The sequence below is a fragment of the Amia ocellicauda genome, chromosome 20 (assembly GCF_036373705.1).
Source record: "Amia ocellicauda isolate fAmiCal2 chromosome 20, fAmiCal2.hap1, whole genome shotgun sequence".
In the NCBI taxonomy this organism is placed as follows: domain Eukaryota; kingdom Metazoa; phylum Chordata; class Actinopteri; order Amiiformes; family Amiidae; genus Amia; species Amia ocellicauda.
The window spans coordinates 20,281,826-20,299,273 of NC_089869.1; the positions used below are offsets into that span (position 1 = coordinate 20,281,826).

The 17,448-nt window shown below is 40.8% G+C and overlaps 1 protein-coding gene across 1 annotated transcript in view; it reads left to right on the forward strand.

Moving 5' to 3' along the window:
* Positions 1–17,448, forward strand: part of dntt (deoxynucleotidyltransferase, terminal) — a 57,347-nt gene that overhangs the window by 12,353 nt on the left and 27,546 nt on the right. Inside the window, exons 4-8 of the mRNA XM_066693083.1 lie at positions 2,116–2,286; positions 3,592–3,663; positions 4,194–4,317; positions 7,886–8,018; positions 15,763–15,865. Of these exons, the coding sequence (XP_066549180.1) occupies positions 2,116–2,286; positions 3,592–3,663; positions 4,194–4,317; positions 7,886–8,018; positions 15,763–15,865 (603 nt within the window). The remainder of the gene's footprint in view (positions 1–2,115; positions 2,287–3,591; positions 3,664–4,193; positions 4,318–7,885; positions 8,019–15,762; positions 15,866–17,448) is intronic.

Below are 17,448 nucleotides of genomic sequence, written 5' to 3' on the forward strand. Positions count from 1 at the left end.
AATTCCTTTATTATAAATTAAAACTAATGTGATATATTCAAGATGCCCTAGATTTCACGGAAGCAGCTTTTTGAGTCTCCGTTTGTACAGCTTGAAACAAACACAGAGAATTATAAGGCTGGCTAAGCGTATTATGATAAGTGCAACGGGGCAGACTTTCTGTCTCAACAGCCCGGACTCCCACACCTCCGCGGCCCCACGGGGTCTGTCTTTGCCTTTCCCCTCGGGCCCCCACTGAAAGAGCCTTTTTACTGGAAGATATAGCTCAGCAACTGCAGTGACCTTCTTTCCTGCCGGCACGGGGACAAACTGACATATACTTTCAAGCCTGTCCCCTTTTATTAATATAGTAAATCCCCAGTTGGATAAGAAAAAGCTCCCTTTGTACAATCTGGGACGTTTTGGGGTTGTTAACATCTGACTTTGATAATGACTGGCAAGTAAGCTTTGAGTCCCTCTCCTCTCAAGATGGCCGCGAGTCTGATCTTGCTGTGAGACGTTCTCTGAGAGTAGCGATGCAAGAGTTAGTCAGAGCTGCCACCACCCTCGTGTCGGGAAACCTCCGCAGAGCACACCTCCTGAACGACACAGATAAATAATAAGCGGGGGACGCGTGCTGATGCATATTAAGAAAGTCGCAACTGTCCCATGGAGCTGGGAACCATATGCTCGCCCTCACACCCCGAAAACAGACACCTGCTCATTGACAACAGAGGCATCAATACCACTGAGAGGCTGAGCACATGGCTGAGTTGCACAATCTCAGAATCTCCAAAACGTGGATCCGCTCCTTGTTTCAATGGTTCTGTTTGAAAGTAATTAAAGTCCCCCTGTCTAATCGACTGAAGTTCAAACGGCGCTAAATTAAACATATTTTTTCCTTCCGCTCTCTCCACAGCGGGGGCTAAACCCTCTGTACTCCCAATTAAAACAGAGCTAAAACAACTAATTAACTTGCTGAGTAGTAATGGGAGAGGGGGGTCTGTGTGTGTGTTGCTAATCAGACACTGACACGAGGACGGATTGGGTCACCAGTCCGCCATCTGTGTAGGCCGAGCCCTGGAGGACTGGCACGCGCAGCTCCGGGGTGGCTTGTGACCTGTGTCTGTTGGGCAACCACCGTGCTTCCTCTCTACCTTGTCCGTGCAAGAAGACTGAAGCCTCCTGAGATGCTAATAAGATGCCATCGAGTCCCTCTGCTTTCACAGCTTGACCGACATTTTGGCAGACGGTTTTTGCAGCTTGACCGTCATTTTCTTTCAGTTCCCGCGTTACACTGTGAATTATTGAACTTTCAATGTCGTGAGGAGATATGAGATGATTTATGGTGGCCTCCATGGCCTGAGAAAAACAGTCCAAGGCAATATGGCTTTTTGTTGTATTAATATGGCAAACTGTCCAAATGCCCAAAGCAAAATAGGTTTTGGCCACCCACAAAATTGGGTTAGTTAATAAAGTAAATTTGTATTTCACCATTAAGCCATATTTGCCCTCTCTACACTATTTTCTGATCAGGTTATTGCTTGCAAACATATAGCGTTGGCCTATATGTGGAATTGGATTGCCAGGCCTTTTTCAATGCGCTGTACATAACTCTATTACAGTTTATTTAACTCTGCAGGGACGGCTCCATCAGTGAACTGGCAGGGCTGCTAAACATAGAACTAACACTACTTGTTAATACCTTGTGGGCTTTACACCAATTGAAATATTCGAGGTTTGGTACAGTGGGCTTCACAAGACAGACCGTATCCCATGATGCTCTAACAGACAGATGAGGTTTGAAGTCTATAAATATGTGTTGTAAGTAAATTGTGAAGATTACATTAGAGAAAGAGTGGACTGAGACATGCATATCAAACGTTTCCATTGTTTTCCTGTTTCTCTTTCCGAAGAATACATTCCACTACACACACAATGACTTGATTTATTCCCATTGTTTTATCACCAATCACCAGTGCCAAGGGAGAGTGTCCAACTCAACAATTAAATGCCATTTCTTCATCTTTCAATGAGACGCCCAGCATCTAGTATAGCATGTCCGAAGTGTGTTGTGATGGGTCAGTTGCTCTGATGCACACTTCATACAAATTCTCCCAATGGTTCTTTCTGCAGGACGCATTTGAGATCTTGGCGGAAAATTATGAGTTCAGCGAGAGCGAGGGACCCTGTCTGGCCTTCTTACGGGCGGCTTCGCTGCTGAAATCCCTGCCGCACACTGTCCGCTGCCTAGGAGACCTGCAAGGCCTGCCGTGTCTGGGAGACCAAACAAAAGCTGTCATCGAGGTAGTATTTCAGTGATGTACTTTGTAAGCGCGATCTGTTTTGACAGGTTTTCTGCTTTTCTAGTCTGGGACCTTTCACATGGAAATACCTCGCACTAAACCAACTGTCACTGGGATTTGTGCTGGACCACTTACTGACCCCTTTCTGCATGCACAGGGGGCCAGACGTTACTGCCGACTGTCAGCAACCATCAAGAAATATTTATTAAAAAAACGTATGTGTGCTACACCAAGGTTACCTCCTGGAACACACTCTGACGTTGCCAAGACGAGTTCTCTATCGAATGAGAACCCGTCAGTTTTTAGTCCTTTTATGTCAATTTGAAACTCGACGCAAAATGATTAACGGAATAGAAGAGATTAGCCAAACAAAAACACCACCTTTCATCTTGCAGCAAATACAGTATGACTCATTCTTACATTTTAAATATAATCTAAGCTGATCATCAGTTTGCCCAAAAAATGTGGCAGACATTTCTGACAATAAACAACAAACGAAGAGCAACAAACATCTGCATATATCAGTCCGCCGAATGAGTTGTAAACAGCAGATTGCCGCGTGCTACGCCGCCTCGGAGGTGCACAGTCTTCCGTGCGAGATGAGTGACATTTTGTGCCGTCGGACATGCAGAGCTTCCCTGCTCTCGTTCCCTCTGCTGTAACAGGGGCCCTGGGAGGCAACTGACAAGTGAATTTCCATCCAGCTGTGAGCGTCTATCCGTTCAGACAGCCCGTGGTGCGCGGCCTTGGTTTGTGATAAAATCAGCAGCTCTGCTCCTGCGCTCTTTTGCCTCGAGATACGTCCCCCCCCCCATGGGAACCTGGGTTGGGAGAGAGAGAACAAAAAAAAGGAAGAGAAGATAAAAGAAAACTAATTAAAACACCAACGTGATCGGCGCGTAGACGCGTATTAGAAGTGCTCTGTTTTCTCTGTCATGCTGACCTCCGTTGTGGTTCTTAATTGTGAGGATGTGGAATTAAAATATTAAAATAAGTCGTGTTTCTGTTTGGCGCCGCTTTCGAGATATCTGTGGCATTTTGCTTTGTGATCAATATGATATTACTGTGAAATATTCTTCGGAGAGGGTCTGTGGTAATTATTTAAACCTCTTAGTTGCAGCTGACATAAATCTATTGGAATACTTATTTTAAAACTAATATTATTGTTTCAACAGCCGTTTCGGCTCTAATTGGTATATTTGATCTTTTCCACTTTGGAAACAAGACATATTGGAAGATGTATGAACACAGTACTTAACCGACTTTATTTTTCTAAAGAGGATCAATATTCTTTCTTCTTCCACAGGAAATTCTTGAATATGGCCGATGCTGTAAAGTTCAGCATGTGTTGTGTGATGACAGATACCAGACAATGAAGGTCAGCTTATTTAACATGGTATTGAATAATTTCAGAAGTTCAGAGTTCATTACACTGCACTGGGAGAAGATATATAGAAACAGATGTGTATTGAACTTTGTGTTTAGTGCAGAAAACAGTGAGAACATTCGAAGGCTTTAAATAAGATTAGTTACTATTGTTACGCAAGATGTTTTCCAAGTATCTGGACTTCTGTAGGACACCTTGAGAGGTTTGAGAGCTTTGCAGTGGTTTGCTTATTATAATACCCTGTCTCAGACACATGCAGAATGAGTGTGTATCACAATTCACAATACAGAACGTGTTTTCAGGGTTTTGCTATTGGTTTAACAAACAACCTGCTTGCACTGATTCATTGGCAATCTAAAAGGATGGTTCTGTCCATTGACATTTGTGTTTCTGGAGAAGTGATGCTAATATCGTTGGAGTAGGAACAATGTCCTGTGTCGCTCCACCACAGCTGGTTCGAGCTGTGGTCCCTGCGCTGTTTTGCCTACATGCCTGGAAGAGATCTGTGTTTTCCTTCTCAGCTGTTTACAGGTGTTTTTGGGGTTGGACTGAAAACGGCAGAGAAATGGTACCGGAAAGGATTTCGCTCCTTTGAAGACGTACAAACTGACGACACCATCCGTTATACAAAAATGCAGAAAGCAGGTAACACCCATGTTGCATTTTTATCATCTTCCTGTCATAGTACCTCTATTAATGGCACCATGTTCACTACCATTAGAAGTGGCAAGGGCAATGACTGCTAATGAAGCAATGTGTTATCTTATTTTCATCTGTAAAATATTTAAATGTCTCTGCCCGTGACGAGCAGCTGCCCACATGCACTCGTCGCAAATCAATGATGCATCTTCGAATACCAGAAGATTGGAGGCAAATAATGAACAGCATGGAAAAAAACTAAACCCAAAGCAAAAAATGATTAAGTAAGGAATAGAAATTCCTGCCGAGTGTAGAGATGGTTAATTTCAGTGGTGTGTCTCTGCATAAGAAATCCTGTGAAATTGTACAGTCGTTTTACCCGCTCGGGGCGTGAAAATGAGAGGCAAGCCAACAAACGCATTTAAGCTAATTAACAGACATGTCCGACATATCCAAAACCAGGATTTCGGAAAAATAAATGAATCCAGCAGGTACACTTCAGCACCCATGGGGAAAAATGCTTTTCTGCAGTCACAAATACAAATTACTGCTCAACAGCCGTGCGAGCGAATCTGTGGTGCTGGAACACTAATTGCAATGCAAGGGCCAAAGCCCTTAGCTTTCACATCGCATCAAGCCTCGCGTTTCCACTTCCAGCGTCACAAATCTCCACGAACACGGACACCTCCGGCATGGCACTTCTGACTTACCTTTCCTCAGTAACTAGATAGAAAAATCCCCTAATGTTCACAGTACTTTTTAGAGCTTCTTTAAGTGCATTGACAGAGCTGTTACTTATGAAACTTTTCTTATATTATCCCACACCCCACGTTGTCTCCAGCGATGTACTGTGAATGACTTCATCTTTTGAATTCCATAATTCAGGGATTTGAATTGGCCGTTTTGTTTTGATGTGACTGATAGATTCATAATGTTTATGACTGTGACAACATAGGCATTATTCCTCAGTGGCTATACCATCACCGGTGTAACACAAAAGCTACACCCAAACTTTTAGATGGAGGCTTGAGAGCCACATAATGTCATCTCTACATTTGCTAAAGCGGTCTATCAATTAAGCTAATCTTTCTAATGCTCGAGTCATATCAGAGACTTTGGAAATTCACCTTGAGGGATTACTCCTTGAGATGGTACACCGTTTAATAAGTCTGTAGGGGAGCGTCGGAGTCAATGGCTGAGGCTCAGCGAGGAGCAGGTGAAAGGATGGGGGATAAGGCACAGGATTAGCCTCTTCATATAATGGGATACTTTGCATTAACAACTTTAAAAGTCAGTGGCAGAGCATTGAGTTTAATATGATACTCAACAGGCTGCCAGTGAAAGCTGATTAATGTATTTTGCTTGTCAACTGTGGGCAAACTTACATGACGGTCAAAAATGGTTTAAAATACTTCAAAAGTGAGTATGTGGAATTTATCAGCAGCTAACAATTTATATGCACAAGCCACTAGGCAGTTTTACAGTTTGAAAGTACTGTAAATAAACCATCTTCTTTGGGTAAGATTATTTTTAAGATTTGTTAACTCAGATGTAAATGAATCACATCTTAATAAATTGAATGCACCCAATTAAATAAGTGAAACAAGATCTCAGTATGTTATCTGAAACATAACTGTACGTCAGTGGATAGAAATGGAAACCATCTATGGGACTACAAGTCAATGCATCCTAATTTGACCTGGACATGGTGTGAATATGTCTTTGGGGTCCACATAATTATGTTTGCATGTTCTCTGGGAAGTATAAATGATATTGTATGAGGGACACGCTCGACAGATTCCTCTGAAATCCCATCACTTCCAATCGAGAGTGAAGTTGTATTGATATAGGAAGCTCCTTGGCAACTATTGAAGCATTGCATGTGTAGTGTATTACTTATTCCAGATATGGTCAGGTATTGAATTAAAATAAAACCTCTAAGCAATCATGGTTCTCAATGTAATACCAGAGTGGATGTAATCGTTGTTTCGGAAATGGCCCATTTATTGTATGGCTGTATTGGAAAGTCATAAGTATTGCATTTAGGAGTCAGCAGGAGAACGTAGCTTAATCAAACCCAAATGAGTCTCAAAGGAAGAACATTATTATTGACAAACTACAGGAAGTGCCTTACTGTACAGCGTTTGTCCTTTATATAAACCATGCTACATAATAAATTACGTTTCTTAACCTCGTCGGTTCTGTTTTGTTTGTGCCACCAGAAAATTGAGACACGAGGGGGGGCCACGATTGAAATATGACTTTGTCCTTCTCTCCCGTCGATAGAACGATTTGTTTTAATCATGGTAATGCCGTTATCATACTACAATATCGAGATTATAAGTATTTCTTTTCCCTTAATATTTTCTCTCTCTTGCTGCCAGATATTAATCCATTTCTAAGTCACTGTATGACATGTATTACGTTAAATCTGATCTAATTTGTCTAAAAAGCCCCCTGTTTTAAAAATATTAAACCATGGAAGTGAATTAAGTGATACCAATCTCAGATGGGAGTACAGGTTCAGTGCAAGAGTCCAGATGTCAGGTCGATGTCATCGCTGATTGTGTGCAGAACTCCCAATGGGATGGTGGGCTCTTGTCCAAACACTGTGTTGCTTGAGTGACTTAAATTAGTCTGGGTTGCTTTACCTTGCTTTACCGTGGTCCTGTGGCTTACCAGGCACCAACGAGTCCACAGGGTGAGCAATGATTCCCCCAGTATAGCATCCTTCCCACAGAGCTGTGCTGTTTATATATGCAATCATAAGCAGTGGCTAAAATTAATATCTAGACGACAGGCACGGATTCTCGAAAACGATTAAGAATGAGTCCTAAATTCCGCAGATTCAAGCCCTTGCCACAGAACATATCACTAACAAGTAAACCACAGCATGACTTGCCTTTGCTTTCTGTCTTTTTCCTTTTGATCTTTCTGTCATTACCCAGAATTGCCAAAATGAAAATAAATGAATCTGTGTTTTGAACTCTAGCAGGCGCACACAAACTGGACCCGTGATGATGATGGTTTCGGAGACTCCTGGCAGCGCCTGTGATTTATTTTTAAAGTCCTGCTTTGCATTAGCCAGAGCTAATTGAATCGGCTCTGTTGTGCGCCAAGAAAGTTTTTTAACAGACACAGAACTAGATACTTTAACATCTTAAACAGGCGTGCCTTGATGGAGCCTGGTTTATTTATTGAATATGGGTTGGGGTTATAGTGGGCCAGACAGGGCTAGGATGGGACCCTCGAACCCTCTAAGGACAAGCATTAGGAAGTGATGACATCGTTTAGGTGAAACATTAAACTAGTCTAGTCTATACTAAATATATTAAAGATCATATGCCACCGATTTAACCCATTTAAATCAAGTAAATTAAATACAAAACCAAGATCCATTTCAATGCTTTGGATAAATTCTAAAATGCCTGTTTCACACCCGTTTACCTCATCCGTACATCATTTTACTGAGATGTTATTCAGCATGTTTGTTTGTTCATGGTGGCCATTTCCCACTGCACAGCTGAGCCAGTTAGAGAGATGAATTGAATACTCTGTTTCTCACCGTCGACAGGCTTTCTGTACTACAATGATATTTTTGCCGGTGTCAGCAAAGCAGAAGCCAATGCAGTCGGGCAGATCGTAGAGGACATTGTTCGCCGGCTCGAACCTGACGCTATCGTGGCACTGACGGGTGGCTTTCGAAGGTAAGACGATTTATGGGCGACTGATGCCTTTAAAAACATAAACAACAAATCAAATAAAGTACACACAGTAGTAAAATCACTACTGTGTGTACAACTTGATAGGGGCAGCACTGGTTAAACAGCACAGCTTTCCTTGAGTCTGTGTCCAAATGAACACCTGTAATGTTCTGTCCAATGAACCCTCATCCCCGAAAATGGCCGTGGAAGGGGACGACACTCTCCAAGTCTGTCCCAGGCTGTCAAAGGCAGTTCTGTCAGTGCCCGGCTGAGTGGCAGAGGTGGGCAGGGAAGCAGTGAGATGTTTTGGCAGCAGCATCCAAAGCTGTGAGACCTTCAACAGAACTGTACCACATCCAGGGTGGAAATAACATCTCTTTTAGCTTCATGCCTTTGGAATCCAAACCTTTCCAATCCCCCCATCCCTCCGATCTTTCAGCTTGGCTTTCGAGAGCTGCCATGTACCATAAGATGGTCTCCGTCAAAGTACAGCTCCTCAATGCTGCACCCAACCTGGAACTAAGTATTCATCCAACAGGAACATGATTATTTTGTTGTCTTCACCTTGTATTTATTTATTTCAACATCCAGAGTCATTTTAAAAATTGCAGTTTCCTTAAAACTCCCTGGCTTACTGTCGGAGTAGCTTCGAGTACTGACTAATGACAGCTCCTTCACTCAATAGCCTGCTGTCAGTGTGGAAACGGGAAGCTGCATTTAAACAAGTGCCCCCTAGCTTTCCCAATCTGTTACCAAGCGAATTAGCAGTGAACTGTGAAGACGACGGACCCACGCTGGATCTCATTTTGCCCAGAGAAAGATTTCAACCTGAACAGAATTACCTCGTGGCTATAGAAATGATACAAACATTGGTCTGTCTTTTGCTTTTCTAAGGTTGTTGAAAACATTTATTTCCCAGTCCTGGAGAAATCATGTGTGTGTGTAATATATATGTCCTGACTATATTTCAATATTTCCACTGGCTGTACGTATAGGCTCTGCAAACTCCTTTGTTACTGAGTGCCTGGATCCTATTTCACTCTATTGGTTTGTTTGTTGATCTTTCTCTTCGAAATCTAGGGGTTTTCTGATTTTAAAGCCACTAAAGATTTTTGCGAGGACAACCATAAAGCCTGGCAAATCCCCCGCAATATTTACCCAGCCACTGCAGTAAACAACATGCCCCCTTGCACCATAACAGGCTTTTAGGATAAAAAAGAAACGAGAACTCCTTGTCACTCAATACATGTGAACTTCAAATGAACAAACTCAGAACATGTGCTGAAAAAAGACATGGCAAAGAGAAATAGGGTACAAGCATTTGAACCACATTCACGTCACTTTATTCTGTTTCTGCCAGGTTCCCCCAAAAAAAAGGTGTTTTATTATAGAAACCAAAGAGCTGCACTTTCCCAGTATTAAGCAGCAGTGGAATACTTTGCCACGGTGCTTCATTAAATAATGCAAAACCAGGCTGTTTTGAAAGGAGGGGATGTTTCTCCCCAGGACTGACACTAATGCTGTTGTTTATTTAGCAAGCTAGAAGGCAGTTTAAATGAGATTCTACGCACAGCAGGTAAAAAGAATGAAGCATAGACATTTTATCACTGTCTTGTTTTTGCTTTTAACATTTCCCCCCTTTTTTTAACAGATCAGAGATTCTAATCTTGGAATTTTAATAGCAAATCTCTGTAAGTATAGATGAACTGTGTAAAGACAACATTAATATATTCATCCTTCGGGCCACTTCTATCATCAGAGGCACAGACTGGTCAATTTGCCTCTCGGTGCTTCTGTTATAGCTAGAGTAGGATCATATTATTTAATTTCTTTAATTTTTTTTATATATATATATACACACTAACACTTCAAATTACCGTATGAGGTTTGCTTTGTTCTGTTTTGAAAGCAGTACGTTGAATATAAGTTCAGCCAGTTTAGACTTGCTCTGAAATCAATCAGACAGGTGCATTGTGGGAGCTGCATGGCTTCAGACCTCAGTGAACCGCATGGGCAGTAGCTTCGGTACAGTACAGCTCACAGTCGAGCCGCGGCCCGAGCCGCGGCCCAAACCTTGCCGGACGGCGCTAACGAGATGCCGGTGGATGGGCCTGCTCTGTATTCATATTAGCGCAGGTATTTCCTTGCGGTCAATTCCCATGAAACCTCCGTGTCACAAAGCTTTCCACTGCTGTGCTTTGCCACAGGCTTTCATAATATCTGAGCAAACTCCCACAATTCCCAGCATGCATAGGGGAAATTATATGAAAGATAGAAGGATATAAGACCACAAGAACAACTCAAACGGATCTGATTTAATGTCCCCACAAAATAGCATCTCAATGAAAAATCTCAGGAACAGTTGACACCCGTTGTGGGACACAGGTTAACAACCTGAACTGTCCTCGGTTTTATTTGCTTTATTGATTAGGGTTTCCTAAGATAGTCACTGAATAAAACAATAAAATAGGCAGCAAGTTGTAGTCCTGCATACATTCATATTTAATACGTTGAATTGTGAACACACCTAAGTAAATGTAAAGTGATTTCTCTTTTAATTTAGAAGGAAAAAGCACTTAAACATCACTGAGGAATTCAGTCCATCATTCTGTAGCTGAGAACTTGAAATCACATGCAGTTTCTTTATGAATTATTCCAAGGAGAAAGAGCTTCAACAACATGGACCAGAAGTTTGTTCCACACCGCTGCAAAAACCCATGTGAAGAAATATCTCCTGTTTTCAGCTCTGAACGACATCCGACTTATGACCGCCTGTATCCTACGTTTGAGGCTTGGCAGGGTATCAGATTCAATCGTGTGATTTGAGAAAGTAATTACGACAAACTTGGAGGGGGGAAAAAAAGTGTTTCCATCTATCGGTTCCAAATCTCCAGTTACTAACTTTCAATTCATGTCCGTCTGTTCTGCCGCATTATCTCAGTTCGGGATAAGTTCTAGCTAGAGTGAAACTGATTTATTTCCTTTGGTGTTTCGAAGATCTCAGTCAAGTCTCCCCTCAGCTGTCACCTGCCGAGACTAAAATAGTGTGGCTCTTTTAATCAGTCGTCATATCTCTTCAGCCCAGGGATAAGTCTAATTTCTCTTCTGTGAAACCTCACTAAGTGTGCTCTTTCTATGACTGGGTGCTGAGAGTCATAGACATTGTTCTGGAGGATGTCTAGCTACGTAATCTGTGTCTCTTGGTCTGTCTAGTTGTCCTTTTGTTTCAGTAGAAAATAACATTACATGAATGCGTAACCAGCATGAGCTTTAAAATGTGTACACATGAAACATTAACATGAGCATAGCTTTGTATGTAATGTACCATGACTAAAGGCCAATTAAGCAAGACATAATTAATATGTATCAACATAGGCTGCTTATACATCGCCTTGATATTATCTATATATACTTTGTGTAGATACACAGATATTCAGATCATATATCAGTGTACAGCATGCCGACACATTATGCATGCAAATTTACAGATGTGCAAAGGGGAAGAAATTATATTAGATTTGCCAATGTCTTAAACTTTAGAGGTGTATACAATTATAAATTATTGCCTAAAAATACATTAGATAAATTCCTAAACAATATACAAAAGTGGTATAGGATAAACAACTAACATCTCACAGGAAGGAACAGAGGCTTTAAAGAAGAGAACGTATCCTACGGGGATTTAAGCACTGCCTATGTTCAAAGCCAGCATGAATTTATGGCTTTAATAAGCTGCCTGTTAATCTGGAGTCAGGTGTCTTGTTTTAATATCTTGGGTTTTGCTACTTGAGCAAAGCTTTCAAGTTTAAAAGTGTTGGTGTTTAATTTATTTACTAATCAGTTTATGTTATCATTATGCTTCAGTAAATAAAAAAACTATAATCTATAAAGCTTTGTTTGCTTTCATTCTCTTATGGTGGAACATACACTATTTGAAATGTAGTATTATTAAATGTGTGATTATTATTACAATGGATGTTGCCCCACCAACACTGAAATTGAAAGCCTAGAGTCAGTTTAATGTTGATATTAAAAAAAAAAAAGCATTTAATTGCTATGTATTTACTGAAGGATAGAAAACTGCTCATTAAATTAAAACCACAGAAAAGACGATCTTAATGCAATTAAAACTGAGCCCTTGTGCAGGAGAGTGATGAAAGCAAGCGATGATGCGCCACATCTACAGGATTAAAAATAGAGCCGTGAGCCGCGATGGTGTCTATCCATTTTTAAAGTGCGAATGAGTTCTACCTGATTAAGCAGGAAGCAATAACAAGGCAAAGGAAGCCATTACTAATTTACATTTGACTTCCTGATGCGTAGATAAGATTGGGTGTGCTTTCCAACGGGCCCGGTGACCCGTCCACCTCTTCGTGTTGTCGAGGTTTCACCAGAGAGAGAAAAGGCAAATGGTGATGAAACTGATCATTGGTTCTTTGTGAGTAAGACACACAGGCCACAAAAACGTCCTGTTGTGTTTTAACTTCATCCTAATGCGTTGTACTGTTTCATTAAGTCTCAACTAGCCTGTGTAATTAGATTTTTAATTAATAAAATAGCGAAGTAATTCATTGCTTTAAAGTTGAAAGAAAGTAGTTGCAGAGCTGTACTCAAACACGTCTGAAGTTATTTCCTTCTGTACGGTCAACATTTTGACACCACTCTTTGGACGGTGCTGAATACGATCTGTGATTGATGTATCAAAATGTCTCTTAGATCTGCTTAAGTTTAGACCCAAGATCATCAGGCAAGTCTCAGTCCTTTCTGTAAGCTGTCAGGCAGTTTTTTTGGATGTCTTTACACACTGGTCCTGAGCCTTTAGTGTGTCCTTTCGGGTTAGGGGTCCTTCCACTTTCGACCGCAAACCCGCTGAAGAACATTTAATGAGATCCAAGGCATTCACACATATTTCTCTTGGCTTTCTTGCATATCTATAACAGAAACAAAAAGGGGAAAAGGTATTTAATCTATAATAGCAACTCTTAAAAATGGCACTTTTTGCTGATAAGATACTTACACTGTATGAAAACACACCTATATATCTTTTAGAGGCTGATGCTGCAATCCAGGACTGGGGGGGGAAAAAATCTGTGTATTTAAGCAACTCACATTTAAAGCTTTGAAATGCCTATCAGTCCCTTTTTGAATGTATTTAACGTTGCAAAGTTAAAATGGCGGGTTTTGAGAGCAAGAAATGCTAAATAACTCTAGGCTGTCAAGGTGTAGCATTAGAGAAGGATTCTTTCATCAGCATAGAGGAAGCTTCTGTCACCCTGTCACATTTTCTGCTGATGGTAGTTGATCTAAATGCAGAATATGCACAGATGTATGGCAGTTAAATGCCAGAGCTGGCTCCAATGCACATATGCACCAGCTGAGCACACTTCTATCTGCGTATTCGCTTAAACGTATATATTTTAAATGTTTTAAAACTGATTGGTGGTTGATATGATGCTAATCAAGAACACAAACAAATCTGCCGGCGCAGCAAAAAACTGTCCTGAGCTAGTCTTTTTTAAACGACTCAATAGGACTGTTTTCCCAATTAACAAACGTGGTATAGAGTACCCTGAGATGGCAGGTGCTTTTGTATTGCTGAATCAGCAGGTAGAAGGGCCAATATTCATATCCTTGCTCTGTGAATTTGTTTTAAAAATGGCTTCTTCATGAAATCTGTTCGAGAATAATAGTTTTTGAGTTTGTTGGATTGATTTCTAAAGAACGTGTCTATAAAAATAGCAAATAACATGCACCTTAACAGATACATTACTGAAACAGACGTACATATATATAACGTACATATATAATGTATATATCTATACCTGTAAACACACACGAACACAGGTGCATATATAGCCTACACATATATTTCTACGGATTTGTTTCTGCATATAATTTATTGGTCTTGCTGCAGGAAACCGTTTTCTGAATGTATTAACAGCGGCAGAATATGACGGTAATTTAAGCCTCACAATAAACTTACTGCTTCAATTTCATTTCAGGTTGCAGAGTGTACCAGAAAAGATAAAGCCTTATTTCCCGATTCTCTTCCGATTAAACATGAAACACAGGTTTCTTCCATTCTAATCAAAATGTTTCTAGTTGATTTCCCCATGTTCAAGTGAATTTGAAATTTATTAGCAAGCCTCAGTGGATTCTAAATGCTGAGCGTTTAATATTTTCTACACTGAATTAGCTCTGGTATGATGACCTTTCCACACTTCTGAACTGACTCTGCCAGACACATTATTTCTTTCTTCCTTTTCTGCGCTTGTGTGTCATCTTTATCATGCTGATATCAGTGGTCGGCGAGGAGATCAAAAAACGATTGCAAATATGATTCATGCTGTGGAAATAACTACAAAGTAAACTCATGCTTTGCTCTCCTGTCAGTAGTCTATTTTATATATAGGTAGCTTTCTTTAAATTATTCTATTTGCTATATAAATGGAGCAATGGCATATCTTCCACTGTTAACAGAGGTCATGTGTGTAGAAGTCAATTTTCTCCTGGGCGTGGCAGTTCATTTTATGACATATAGAACAATATTGTACTGCCTGCACTGATTCTACACTGAAGGTCTTCCAACACAAGCACAACATCCAAAAGCCAAAAGCCAATTTAGACTTTAAAATACTGCTAAAACCCTGATTGAAATGCAATAGAATATCTTTGGGATGAACTTGACAGGCAAATAAGGAAGAGACTACAGACCGATAGCTTTCGATACACTAGAAACTGTGCACCGGTGTAATTGGGCAGTACTTTGGTATTTGCATTTATATTCCCAATATTTTTGGTAATATAGGCTAGTGTAGAGTTCAACCGCCAAACAAGGTTGTTCCTCACTTGCTGGGTCTTGAGACTCATCACCTGTCTCTCATTTATGTCTTATACACTGAATTTGAATATCAAAGAGAAGCACTGCATTTCAGACAATACTTCATCTTATTCTACCCAACTGTTTCCCTAGCCGTGTTGATGATGCATTGTGTTGACACCGTACAGGTGTTGTTGGAGAAGCTCTGCTTTAGTGCCGGCCGACGCAGAATAATGCAAATTAATCCATTTCCCTCAGTTGGAAAGAATACCAGGAGGATAATGTTTGTGTAACAGTACGGTGACGTAACCCCTCTGTGAAATCGTGAGAGTGTATGAACTTAGAAATAAGGTACTTATAACATATTTGGCAAATACAGATGTTTATCTCTCTCTCTCTCTGCTTTGCATGCCAAGGAGAACTTTGAATGTTGAAATTAGGGTTTACTTGTTCTCCAAAAGAGGCATTCTGCAATACAATCAGTTTGATTTATTTATTTATGAAAAAACATAATTTTTAGTGAATTGCAGATACCAGAGGGATGTGTAGTTTGCTGTAGAGGCTGTATGTTTATTAGATTCTTGCAAACCCAGAATGGCTTTGGTGTGAAATCGTGAAATGCTCCTATTTTGGTTTTAATGCAGTTATTCTATAATAATCCAATTATGTCTGCAAATTATTTTTCTGACAGCTGTGCCAATAAAAAGCTTTTTAGTTAATGATGTGGGACCAATTGGTTATTTGAAAAAAAAAAAAAAAAGTCCTTACAATACTTGCTGCTTTAGCAGTATTATTGTGTTAAGGACCAACCAGTCTTGCATTATATTACGGTTAATACGTGTGACTGGAGAGAATTTCACTTAATGCCTTTTCCTATATTCATTATGATGCATTCATGACATCTCTTCTCTTTATATTCTCTTTTAGAGGGAAGGAGTTCGGCCATGATATTGATTTTCTGATCACCACTCCAGAGACGGGGAAGGAGAAGGGACTTCTGAATAAAGTAATTAATGAACTGAAAAATCAGGTACAGAGCATCTAAAGTTGTACAGTACTTCATGACGAAGCAAAGGGTTAACATTAAGAGATTCTGTTTGCTGTTAAAATAACCATATTCTATAAATGCATCTCTTTGTAGATTTGCAAGCTTTCTGCTTTCTGTGTACAGTTTATTATTGTATTTTTTGATAACAATACTGGGTTTGTCATGAAGTTGCTGTCCCTGAGCACAACTGAATCATATTCAATGAGGTTGGCTTATAAAGTGCGACAGGAATAACAACATGCAAAAGCGGGGCTGCCGTTCCTTCACATTGTCTTGAACAAACCTGCTCTGAGGGGGTGCTTGCTCTGAACACACGGAAACACAGATCTATTCACTCGTGTTGTAAAAGTAGGTCAAGCCTTGGTAAAATGTAATCGAATGTTAGCTGGGGATATGACACTTGTCTCTGGAGATTTGTGCTTGGAAAACAATAGGTTCTGAAGACGAACAAACCCTGCCAGGGTCTCGGTTCACCCCTCGTAACGAAGCAGAAAGGATCCTGATTGTGGGCCATTACTGAGCGGAAGCTTCCTGACAATTTCCCTGCTTTACCTTTTGTTCGTGAGCAAGAAAGGAAAGAGTAAACAGAAAAGCAGGGCTCTGAATATTAAAGAGGTGCTAATGAAAAGCAAGGAGGGGGTGTCTGCCGGGGCCTGGGAGAAGGAGAATTAGGGAACTGCACTCGTCACGGGCAAGAGAGGATGCTCGTGAAGTCAAGTACATCTGAGTGTATAAATAATGAGATAAACAAAAGAGCTGATCTCAGCCTTCAACGTAGGCTGCGTCTCAGAGCTCTTCTAGAGTGTAGGCGCCCACAAAGCCGTGTGGAAATAGACAGGATTAAAGTGGAATTAGTTCACGAAGGACTTTGAATACTTGGGAGAGGTTGCCGTGTGGCAGCATGTCTTTTCCTCTCAGAAGGTCCCTGTACACAATCAGCAAAGAAATCAATCATAGCGGGACGCCTGAAGGAAGAAGAAAGGAACATGTCCCTCAGTGCCACCTGCCTCCCCTGAAGTCCTCATGGTAAACGTTTACTCACAAAAGAGAAACTGGAGAGAGATACTTGATGAAGCGTTTGGTTCTGAAGCCCGGCTGCAGGGCCCTTCTCTGTCATCGCCGGTTTTAAAAATACTCTGTGGCCGTTTCTGCCTCAGAGGTCCAGATCTACAGACAATTAGCTTTGCCCTTTGCGTCACTTCCTGACCGAAAAATAAACCCTTTGAGATGTTTTCGCCAAACATTGTGACATTCCAATCTGGACGTGGGGAGGGATTCACAACCAGGCACAAAAGGGTAAATTGACAAACACAAAAAGGACGAGAAGTGCCCGGCGTTGTGCGGAATAGATGCTGCGAAACCTGACAGATCCCAAGAGACTTGGGAAGCAGTGATTAAGTGGAGGTAACAGAGGTTGACTTTAAGTCTTGTAACCTTGTCATCTCCAATCTCACCCTCAAGGAGTAAGCTATCACAAAGGCCTAATATTATAGCCTTTTTTAGCCTGTGGGGTGGAAAAATATATCTATCTCAAAATGTCCTTGTAAACGTGCTTGATACATTTT